This window comes from Molothrus ater, chromosome Z (genome assembly GCF_012460135.2).
Source record: "Molothrus ater isolate BHLD 08-10-18 breed brown headed cowbird chromosome Z, BPBGC_Mater_1.1, whole genome shotgun sequence".
Lineage (NCBI taxonomy): Eukaryota > Metazoa > Chordata > Aves > Passeriformes > Icteridae > Molothrus > Molothrus ater.
This window is the reverse complement of record NC_050511.2, coordinates 45,523,693-45,536,042: the sequence shown is the minus strand read 5'-3', so window position 1 is coordinate 45,536,042 and position 12,350 is coordinate 45,523,693. Positions and strand designations below refer to the sequence as shown.

Below are 12,350 nucleotides of genomic sequence, written 5' to 3'. Positions count from 1 at the left end.
GTGCAGCTGGTCAATGAAAGCTCACCTGGGGCGTCCCAGCAAGCCTGCAAAGGGAGGGCCAGCAGCTCTGAGGACCCTTCCTAGACCCCCAGGAAGACAGCCCACCATCCAGTGACAGGGTTGAGAGGGCATGAGGATATAGCTAAATCAATCCAGGCTGCAGCTGGGGTATACGCCAGCCCCTTGTGGTCTCAGCCTTCCAAATCTATTTAACATTTATTAAAAGAAAATGAAAGCATGAAAACAGCAGAAGATGTTTGTGTGTTACTAACTAACGCTGGTGGTGTTGCTCTCCCCACTTGTAATGTTTCCCTCCCCTTTCCTGGTTCTTTGACCACCGATTTTTCACATGTTTCCTGAGCATTATAAGTTTGCATTTCTCAGCTGATCCCAGGGCAGATGTTTCCAGCCAGGGAGACTCCACAGTCAGCCCGTGCCCCACCACTCAACCTCGCAAGTTCTCCTCCTCACCCTGTGCCCCACATCCCGGGGCTCTGCTCTCCTGCCAGCTTGCGCTGCCCGCTGCAGCCTCACTACGGCAGTGCCCAAATCCCTCCTCCTGCCCAGAGTCACGACTTGCTGATCCTCTCTGAGTCAATCCAGGGTTGTACCTTGTCAAGGCAGGAGCCCCAAGAAATTCAACAAGGGGAAGTACGAAGTGCTGTCCCTGCTTGCAGTGAAAGACAAGTGGGTGAGTGTTCAGAACAGGCAAATGAGAAAAGAAAAGCCCAAATGATGAATATAATTAATTCAAGCCTTTGCCTCACCTTGCCTCTCTTTTGCTAGTGGATAAAATTTTGGGGAGGAAGGGGAGCCAAGGTGAGTGTGAAATCCCACAGTAGCTGGGGAAGAGGGCACTCAGAGCAGCTCCCTACATCTGGTGGAAGTGATTACAGGAAGGGGTGCACAAAAAATGGACAGGAGATTGGCTATATTCATATTTTCAAACTTTTGCACTATTGAATCCCCCCTGCCACCTCTGCTGGGAGAAAAGGCAGGTGTGTGCCACAGGTGCTTGCTGCAAGTTGCCCTGGCAGCTTGGAGGGAGCAGAGGGGGACACACACTAATTTATTTCACCGGGAAACAACTCTAGAGGCACTCGAGTGCAAGCCCTGGAAACACTGCAGCCGTGCTGTCTCAAGTTAGGTACAATATGTGGAGATGTGGAAAGCGTCTCCGAGGCAGCACACTCCCCCTTCTTGCAGTACACAGACAGCTGTGTGCGAGGATCACTTGCATTTGCTCCTGACCAGGGAAAGGCTCAGTGTGTTGAGCAATGTGAGTCCAAAGGAATGTAACCTGTTCCTTTGTGTTTGGATTTACTGACCAAGCACTGAGCTGACTTTGCTCCTGGGGACTGGAGAAGCACATGAGCAAATGCACTTTTCCCCCCTGGTGGGAAGCTGGTTTGATGCCTTATTACCGTAATTGCCAAATCCATCAGTCATTGCAGGCTGTCTTCAAGACTTCATCCTCTTTCACCCTCTGCTCAGGAAGGAGAGCCAGCTTATTTTGACAATGCTCACAGAAAGGTGCTTGGCATTTGTTTATTCTGCACTGTACCTCTGGTCATCCTTGTTCTTCTCACTCTTTAAAGGTAAGCTAATCGGTGTTTGTCCAGGGCTTTCATTTTTTTTTGTAGTGGTTTGGGTTTATTGTTGCTGTTGTTTTGATTTGTTGTTTGATTTTTGTTTGGTTTTTGTTTGTTTTTTTTAATCTTCTAAATGCTAGTTACATCCAACCCCAAATATTTTTTTCAGTAAGTCTTGTATCTGCTTGTATTTTGGACTTCATTAGAGTCCCATGCTGGTTTAACTGACTTTTGTAATCAGTTTGGGTAAGTTTGTGGATCTTACTGTGCTGGGATCTTACATTTTTTTAGAGAAGGAAGAAGCATGTGTTTGGTTTTGTGGGTTTTTTTGGTTTTTTTTTTTTAATTAAAGGTGAGTTATTTTAACTTCCGTAAATTAATTGAAATGGTTGTGTTTCAAAAGAAATATTTTCTTGCTTTCCTGAAAAATGTAACCTTACTGTGGTTTTTTGACAACAGGAACTTATAACTTCAGGCTGGGCAGAATGATTTGGGAATGCTGTAGGTGTGTGAGTGCAATGGTGTTCTACAGAGAAACACAAGCAAAAGAAAATTCATAACTGCTTATTCTCTGTGCATCATGTAGAAATATTAAATCTGTATAAATACATAAATTTATTAATTCTGGTTTGTTTTTATTAAACATACTCCTGGTATGCTTAATAAAAAACAGTTAAGACAGAGATTGATTTATAGCTGAAAATATCTAATAAGAATACTGGGCTTCTGTAGTCTAAGGTGTCAGCTCTGACCAAGCTTCTGTCTTCAGAAGTTTCAGCATGGTGCTAAAAAAATAGGAGCTGTGTGATTATTTCAAAACATTCAGGATAGCAAGGCTGACAATAAAGTGTTTTTAAATGAGAATGTTGAAATAGCCACAGTCATGAAAGATATTCAGTATTCTACACAAAATGTGCTTTTATGGGTCCCTTTCAGCTGAAACATAAATGTCTGCAGCAATCAAAAATTCTAAAACTAGGTATTCTAGTTGTGAAGGGCCATGTTTTGTTTCTCACAATTTATGTATAAAGCAGGAGTGTCTTTTTAAAGCAGAGAAAGTTGTCCATCTATTTCAGAAGTGCAAGGACACTGGAAACTTGCATATACGGGATGTTGCACTAGACTATTCATGCCAAAGATAATTTCTCATTAATTCATCTGAAGCTGTAAAACATCTGGGCATTTCATTATTACATATCCACATTTCATGGATATGTAGTATCCATGTATATGTAGCCTAATGTAGTAATGGTACTGCAGAAAAATATTTCCCCACCTTGCTGAATTAAGAACCTTGCTATCTTCAGGACATTTCTTTGCTACTGTAGGAGCTGAACTAACAAGCGGGTCATAACATCTAGTTATAAGATAAGTAATTTTGTGGACATTCCCATTTTGAGAAGTTGTGTGTCATGTAAATCCTGCCTTTTAAATAATGAGTAATCACTAATTCATCAGGGGATGCCTAGTTTCTCTATACAGCACATGAAGACAAACTGCTTTTATAAATAATTCAGAGAATTTTTTGTTAGGTGCTCTTACCAACAGCTTACAAGTGTGCACTTTTACAGAAAAATGCTAAAGCAGAATAAAATAATCTCTGATAATGTTGGTCTGTAACTGACTTCAGCTTTACAGATTTTTTAAGTAAAAAAAAAAAAAAGAAAAAAGGGAAAAAAACCCCAGAATGACCTGGGAATTGAGCAGTTGGGGCAGAAGAGAAAAAACTCAAGATGATATTAGCATGTTTTCAGTAGCAGAGTTTTTTATTTCTTAACAGTAAATCCAGATGAACATCCCCCTGGGTTCCTTAGTTCACCCACAAGGAAGTCACACCAAATTCAAATCATAGCTAACATCACTCTCACATAGCACTGAGTTTTTTCAACATTGTTCATAGCAATTTATCAAGTACTGAAAACTCCTGTAGGGCTGTTTGACAGGAAAGTTGTCGCAAGAACTAGATAAAAACCAAACACAAACAACACATGAAGAACTCAGTTTTTTTCCCAGCTCTTTCCTCAACTGTCTGCTTCAACCTGACTTTACTTCCAATAATGCTAGAAGCCCCAGTAGTCATGTCATTTAAGCTGGGTCATTGCAGCCCTCTTTCTCAAAGGGCTGATGATGCTTTTTTTGAGACATGGGTCTAAGGAAAAATCAGGAAACTGGTTTTCAACCTTCCTATATCCCAGGTGAATACTCTCAGGGTCAGGCATCCCTTCCAGGCCAGGGGCAATCCTTGAAGAAGCACCCAGAATGTAGAAGGACCCAGTGAGTCTCAGCAGCTACCTAACAACCTTGGGTGGAGAAACTTGAAAAACCTGGTCTAGGGATTGATTGCAAAGGAGGGATCAGTCCCATTCCTGCTCCTTTTTTTGAATGTGATGCAATCTGAGAGATAGGGTGCAGACAACCCTGCAAGTACATTCTGAGAAACATGTCACAGTGACCAGAAAGATGCATAGCCTCTCTGAGGAGGTACCTTCAGATCAGGGCATGGTCACCTGGAGGGTTTGAACAGCCAGGGAAGTTAAACACACACTTGGCTAGCCTCCAGTCAAACCATGTATTCTAATTACTGTGCCTTTATATCCTTTTTTATTTTTCAAGTGAGACCATTACAGTGCCCACATGCCACACAGACCAGAGTCAGAGCTCTCAGGTTCTTTGTTCTATACAGACTGCCATCAGGGAGGGTCGTACTGGGCAAGTGGCTTTGAAAAGCCCAGCAAAGGCAAAGGCAAGCTGAGGACAACAACCTTTCTCTGCAGTCTGGTGGGAATATAAGTGCTCAGCTGTATGGGACAAATCCTATGGCAGGGGATGCTTCAAGTGAGCTAACCAGCTCAAATATGTAAATGATGAAGTAATTCAGCCTGACTGGGTGTACCCAGCTGGTGCAAGCAGCTTTTCTTTGGCTCACTCACAATACAGATTTGAATTGCAATGCTACACCCAATTTCGTGCTTTTTCACACCTTTGCTTATTTAAATGGGGTCTAGTGATCACATCAGAACAGAACTCATGATCTCTTGGAGCAAATCCTCACAAATTTCTTGGTTCACTTCCATGCAAGCAGGTGCTGTTTCTGTAACAGCAGAAGCATTGGCAAGATAGCCTCAGAAGGCCAGATTCCACTGCCAGGCTACAATTTCTCTAATGTGAGCTAATTAGACTGAGGTGACATGAGTTGAGAGATCTGTGTAGTAGGAAGAGCAAATAATGTTACGTAAATGCCTATATATGGAGTCTAAACTTCAGGTCTCAGCTGTTTAAGCCTGATAGAACTGCAATGATGTGTTTTAATCAAACTTATGTACTCCAAAGAGACACAGTCGAACAGATAAAAGCATTCCTGTGCCTTATAGGAGTACAGTGTAGTATCATTGGTAATTTATGTGGTTGGTGAAGTAGCTGTATTTTTACATCTCATAACTGTTATCTGAGTAGAACCATGTGTGAAAGTTAAATCATTTAGAATCTTTCATACCTTAATTAGAGGTCTGAAGGTTCTATTCACCTCAGCTCTCCATATTCTCTATGTTGATGCTCTGAATGATACAGTTTCAAAGATAACAATGCAGCTGATGCACATTTAAAATAGCAAACACATGAGCTAGGTCTTAGCTTGTACTGGTAGCTCTTTTCTTCCATATTGATGGCAGAAGAAGATGCAACATATGCAACTTGCAGATGTGGCAAATTGCTGTCAGATCCCTGCCACTACTTTAATATCTAATAGCACAGACAGCAGAGCTGATCACTCTGAATGCTGAGAGCGTGCTAAGGCATTGCATGTTCATGGAGCCAAGGGAATAAATGTACTTGTCCCTGGCATGTGCACATATGCTCTGTTATCCCGAGCACTAGTGCCATTGATATCTGTCAATACATTTAAAACAGGGTCCTCAGCAAACCCCTATTTCCTCTGCATTACTGTCTGCTGCAGTAACTTGCTGTTCATGCTTGCTTCTTGAGGTTGACTTTATAGTTAAATGAACCAGACCTTGTGTTCAGTCAGTAATCTTCTATGTGCATTCACTGGCACAGCTCTAAGGCTGATCTGTATTATCATAGGCACAGCTGTGACAGTGGAGCTGGCCCAAGCTTCTGAGAAGTTGCCAGGCTCCAGGAGAGTTGGAGGTATTTCTATGTGCATTTGCTGATAGGGATCTGAGCTAAATCTTGTGTTAATTCTTTTCAAATTTAACTGGAAAAAGTGGGCAGCTCCAGAAAAAGCAACTGAGTCATGACATCACCAGTGCCTATTGTTATATGCAGCTATTGGTATAGCAGTCTTGCATGTAGGGAGGGGTCCAAAAGCAGATGAGAAAGTAGCATCCATCTGGTCTTTGGGATGATGCCAGATGGCACCTTGGGTACCTTCAGCCTCACTTCAGCTCTCAGAGTTTTCTGATGGCCTCAGAGCAGAAGTTCTCATTCCAGGCAGAGGTTTTATCTCTTAAAGGCAGCTTCAGAACTTTTCTTTCTCTCTGGTTTATTTTTCTAAGACCTGTGGAAAAGAACATGAGTTAGTTATGGTGGTAGCACATACAATTTCATTTGCATGTGACAAGCAAGGAGGGAGGTATAGTCTCTTCAGCTCTAAAGTGTGATTAATGTAGATGAAAACCCTTTGCATCAGTCCTGACATGGTTGTTTGAAGATGTTTGCTGACAGAGATCCTACATAAACTAATTAAGAAAGAGATCAAATCTGACTGAGACAGGTAGGACTAGCACTGGCAATCAGTATCAACCCAGGAAATGAGAAAGGCAGACAGGAGTTTATTGCTGTTTTAGAACACAGTCCCGAGAAAATATGGCTTAAAGAAAGAGTTTTGCTTATCAAATACTTTCTGCATTGAGCAAAACAGCTGATGAGAAGGCTGAGACCAGAACCAGATATAGTGTTTGGAAGTAAGAATCTCCCCACCCAGGGCTTACAATTGAGTCAGTAAATTGCAATGGAAAGGAACCTGTAGTCAACATGAGTACTTATGTATGTAAACAGTGAGGTGCACGTGTCTCCGTCTTGCGTTGCTATCAATTGGCTTTGCTTAATTAGAAAATCTGTGCTTAATGGAGTGCTGAAACAGATGCCTGCAAACCTTATCACCATTCAGAAATGGGTATTTTCAACACTTTTGCATTCCACAAGTTTGAAGAGAAAACCACAGTCCTCATTTCTATTCTTAATGCAACATAGATTTGATCAGAAAAATTACTTAGAAGAAACAGACAGGCTTGAGGAGGTCTCATTTCTCACTGAAAGCTCCAAGAGGCTGAAGTCAGTTTGCAGACTGGACCAAGACAGTACACGATGTTCACTGAAGCTCAGCTTTGATTACATGGAAAAACATCACTGGTCCCTTAGATCTTCACCATACAAAGGGAGAAAATTAAGTTGTAGATTGGAAAAGGTGTGTCTGTGGCAGCTGAGGTGAGGGAGGGTCTAATCTATACAGGTTCATATAATGGTAGAATAATTTGGCTGGAAGGGACCTTCAGAGGTTGTTCAGTCCCACCCTTCTTCTCTGTTGGGTTTTTATCTGAGGAGTCAGCCAGCAGACATCTCCAAGGACAGTGGTGTTCCTTATGCAGATAAAAAAAAGGCTCTCTTAGTACTGTGGGAATGCCCCATCATGCACCTTTATCTTACCAGTCCTGTCCCTGTGCACCTCCCAGGAGAGCCTGGCTTCTTCATGATGAAGCCCTTCCTCATGGAAGCTGAAGGCAGCCAAAATAACTCCCCCTTGTCTTCTCATCTCCAAGCAAATCAAAAGTATCTCTCTTTAACTCTAATCCATCTGCTCGGTTACAGCCTATTGTTTGTGGCCTCCATTTCACTCACTCCAAGGGATCAGTGCTGCCCTATGGAGGCTTCATGACACAGAACTGTGTGTCATGCAGTGGGTCTCATTGAGCGCATTTACTGGCTGTAAAGAATGATGCTTCTTAATGTTCTCACCAGATCTGAGTCAGTGCAGGGAAAAACGAAAAGTAGAAAGTCATATAATCATGCAGATAATACTTTACATAATTCTTAGCCATCTTGTGGGTTTTTTTGAAGATCCTGCAGGAGTGATAAAGGAATTGATGGAGTGCTTTCCTTTTAATATTGTGTCATTTTAGAAAGGTAGTCAGCAAACTGAAATCCAGCTTTTATAACAAATATAAAAATGGAAAGCAATTATAACAATAGGAAGAAGAGATCAAAACTTAAATAAAAAGTTGCCAGATAGTTTGCAGTTCCCACTGTTTCAAGTGGCAAATGGGCAGCAACTTTGAATTAAACCTGCTTATGTTCAGGCTTCACACACAATCCATAAATGGCAACTGAGCAGCTGCAGGAGCTCCAAGCAAAAGCTTTGCCTTTCTTTTATAACCAAACAGCTATCCTGTAGCATACTCTCTGCAGTAGCATTTTGTTCAAGGTCTGAGACTTCGAATGTAATTTCCAAAGATATTAGGGTCACCAATAATAATTTAAATTTATTGGATAGGTATCTCAGCTCAAGCACTTCAGCACTCCTGGCACCATCAGATATACTTATGTGTTGCCAGATTATATGACAGAGAAGGTAGGTCTAAGGAAACCGGTCTGTGGGTAAGGAGAAGAGACATTCTTCTCCAGAGGAGGTCTCTGTCAAATGGACAAATTACTTCACCTTTGGGTCAAAATGCTGTAGCAGTCTCAGGAATTCTTTGCTGGGGAATACAAGAAGGCTGCCCAGACAGTACAGGATCACTTTCTAACTTTTAGGCTCATTCTGGTCTCGCTCAGAGACCAAGCATCCCGCATCTGTGGCATTGCTGCTGTATTACAGGATGACAATCTTGCTCCCTCTGGATGCACAGGGCATCACTTCTGTTTTAATATTTTTTGTCTGCACCACCATAATTCAGGAGCAGTAGAATGAAGTTACCAAAGCTTAAAAGCAACAGAGTAAAGACAGGACAAAATCACGCTCCCCAGATCGTCATTCTCTAGAAGTACCTCAATTTCACTGTGATTCATTTCTGCTCTTAGCCAGGATGAGTGACTCAGCCAATGCAGGTTTGGCTGGCAGGGTGCAGCAGGGAGAGACCAGTATTTAATATAATCACTAACAAAACCAGGACCTGAGCCATGTACCCAAGGAAAAGACAATAGCATCTAGTGTTCTGAAAACAGATCAAGGCTGACCAACACTCAGCTGTCACTGAGATCTTGATACCTTTAAAGTCTGGGGGAAAAAAATCAAACAACAAAATAGATGTAAGCTTTTAAGCCATTTTGTATGCATATAAGTAAATCTGGACTGAGTCAGCCAAAGCATAGTACATACAGTTTCAAATGTCTTAGGTCAGATCTTGACAAACCTTGTTTGATTGGTCACAAGTCCAATTTCCTCAGAGCCAGTCATTTTCCTCATCAAGAGGTATTAGAAGCAGCTCTTCTCTTCAATGTGAAATAAATTCAGACTTCTTGCTAAGAATTTTCACACCCTTATTTACAGTTCCCTTTGTCTTTGAAGACCTCTACCACCAAAGCCTCAGACTTCTTTCCCTTAGAAAAAAATTCCCTTGATAGCAGCCACTTCTGCTGCCAAGACCTCCAAACTATCACCAGCTGATTGGCAGCACAATATCTCACACAGACAGGCAGCATGTTTGACCTGATTTAGTGAAAGCTCATTGGTGCTGCCTAAAACAAGGCTGAGTCTTATCTATAGGTGTGCTATGAAAGTTCTGCTCCTCAAGTGTGGAACTGTTTCAGATTTAGGAAACATTTAGAAAATGTCTCTCCATATTTCCCAGTTCACATACTAAGCACTGAACAAATTAGGAGTCATTCAAGGTGCAGTCAAAACTTTCATCTGACTAACCCCCATCCCTTTCAGAGGGCTCTTACATTGTGTTTTTCATTATCCATCATTTAATTTCTGGTATTGTAAAGACAAACCTGGAACTTTCTTTGCATTTTCAGATCCATGTTCACTAAGGACGTTTGTGTCTTGCCTGTGCCTTGCAGCCAGTGGAGCTCTTACTTTGTTCATGGACAACAGCTGCAACTTGAGTGATGAGGGAAAAAGGCAGGAGAAGCCATCTCTAGCCTTGCCTATTGCATCCTCAATGACTTTGCTGCTTAGCTTTGCTATGCAAGTACAGGTGGCAGGCTGGCAAGGCAGAAGCTCACAGCTTGGGAAACTAGCTGTCTCTGGGATTATAACCAGCTGATGAGTACTGCAGAAGGAAAAATGGAAAGAAGCACTGCAGCATCTCTGAGCACACTGGGCAGTTCCTTTTCATAGTGTTATTGTCTGTATCATTTCCACTCTAGCATATCCTCTACATTGCCCAGAGGAGTTTAACCAGATTACCACTGCTTCGCCAATAACACACTGAGGCAATGGTTTAGAGCAAGATCTCTCCCTCATCTTTGAACCATAAAAAAAGGCAACAAGTTTTTTTTCCTGTTAAGGACATCCCTGTGACTAAGGAATAGCTCTTGGAATCTTTGCTCTCTTCACATCTTGGGACAAAATGATTATGTTTCTCTTTGTGGAAAGTTAGTATATCTCAGTATATAAACTGAGGAAAACTGACTAGAAAAGGCTGATTGCTGCTCAGGCAGGGGTGGGCTGGGCACAGATCAGTGGGTGGCAAGCAATTGTGTTGTGCATAATTTTTCTTCTTTGAGTTTTATTTCTGTCTCTCTTTTTGTGGTCTCCCTTTTCATTATCATCATTATTATTATTATTATTATTATTATTATTATTATTATTATTATTATTATTATGTTTCATTTTTATTATGTTTCATTATGGTTTATTATTAATATGTTTCATTAATGTTATTGTAATTTTTTTTCTAATTCTTCATCCTCTTGGGGGAGGGGAGATTGTAAGCGAGTGACTGCATGGTACTCAGTTGCAGTATGGGGTTAAACCACAACATCATTGCAGGCTCCCTCACTGCTATTATCTGCACTGGTTTAGGAAAAAGAACTCCTCCTACATATTGTTTTTCTCAGCCTAATCAGACTTGCCTGTTTCCACAGAACACCTGTCAGTTAACTTATGACTTTCTTGGATCTGAGCTCTCCACATGTGTAGAGTGGACTTTTGATGGGGAGGTGCAGACTGACTTGACCCTTTTCAGAGCTATCTGATAATGCTGTCTATAATGCCATAGCTTCCACATTGATGCCACTTAACAGGTGAAGCTCATAGTGCTTTCCCAAGAAGGGCTTTCCCTGGGTTGACTGGTTTGGGTGCTGAAACCCATAGAGATGAAGGGATGTGACAAGATACTCTGCAAGCCAGTGGGATCAGGGAGTGCAGGAGGCCAGTCCAGTATACTGATGGCCATATCACTGGTGCCTTGCTTTTATCTTACGGTTTTGTTTCTTCCCTTTGTCTTCCATTACTACTCCTCTCCACAAATCCCAGGATAGTTGGCAAGAGTTGCTTCCAGACAGCCACAGCACTCTGTAATGTGTAACAAGGGGTGTCCTTCTCTTCATGACTGTTCCAGATTCCTCCTCCTGTGCTCCCTGTGCATCTAGTATTGTAGCAATGACTCTTGTATTGCATGGAGCTAATGCAAACTAGCATTACACTAAAAGTACATTTTTTGCCTTTACTGGCTGTAGCTACTTAGGTTTCTGACCTGGAGTAATGAGGCAGTTTAAATAATGTTGATAAATATGATTGAGAGGCATCCCACTGTTAATACCTCAAAGTGAGTCTCTCTACCTTACACACATTACTCAGCCTTTAAAACACCCGCAACCAAGCCAATAGGACCAAAAATATAAGCTCATCCTTTCATTGTATCGTTTTAGTATGTTATCATGGGCCTAGAGTCTTTAAGAAAAAACCTTTCCTTGCATACCTTTTTGATACCCATCTCTCCTGGGAAGTCTTTATCTGCTATGAAAGAACAAAAATGACCCGTATCAGGAATATTAGGCACTTCTTGCTTAGGAAGTCAAGTAATTTCTCACATTCCTCTGGATAGCTGATGAATTTTGTGTGTAAGATGCAGAAACAATCTGCATAGAGAGAGACAAAGATTAGAGTCAAAGATTACCCAGAAGGGAAGTAGATTAAAAAGAGGTTTTAAATGAGAGAAATATTCAAATACACAACACATAAACACACACAGACAGACACACAGGGAGTAGAGGTAGCTGATGTGATTCCATTGTTTCTTATGTGAATCCGCTTCCCTGAAGGCATGATGGCATGCATTTTAAATCAAAGGGCATTGAAAGAAATAGTGCATTTGCAGCCACAGATAAAAGTAACAATGCTGCACATAAGAACAAAAGCAGATGGGACACATCTGTGTCTCTGGGGATTAAGTGACATATGGCAATGACATCCTTTACATTCTCAAAAATCTGCAAAATATTCAAAAATAAGTTGTTTTTTATAGCTACCAAATATTAGAACATGCCTCATTTTGTAAATGCTCTTGCCATTGCAGTTCTTTCTGCAAATGAAATGGTCTGTGAAACAACCTGCTTTTTTCCTGATACTTTTCATGCTTCCCCCATAATTCATTATTGCATGTAGTGTGTGTGTGCGTATATGTTTCCTGTGATCATTCTGTTTGGATTCTGAAAGCAATAGCTAAAAAATAGCTAAATATCCCTGCAAAAGTACAGTGATAAACTGAAATGAAAATAAATAATAGAAGGAGCTGTGGCAGGAAGGTTTTAGGAAAACAGTTTTAAGTTCTAGGATTTAGCTCTGATAACCAT

General features: G+C 41.3%; 1 protein-coding gene across 1 annotated transcript in view; it reads left to right on the top strand.

Moving 5' to 3' along the window:
* Positions 1-1,229: 1,229 nt before the first annotated feature.
* The window catches only part of LOC118698979 (neuronal acetylcholine receptor subunit alpha-7-like), a 58,611-nt gene continuing 47,490 nt past the window's right edge, over positions 1,230-12,350 (top strand). The window contains exon 1 of the mRNA XM_036402546.2: positions 1,230-1,598. Within this exon, the coding sequence (XP_036258439.1) occupies positions 1,520-1,598 (79 nt within the window). The 5' untranslated portion in view covers positions 1,230-1,519. The remainder of the gene's footprint in view (positions 1,599-12,350) is intronic.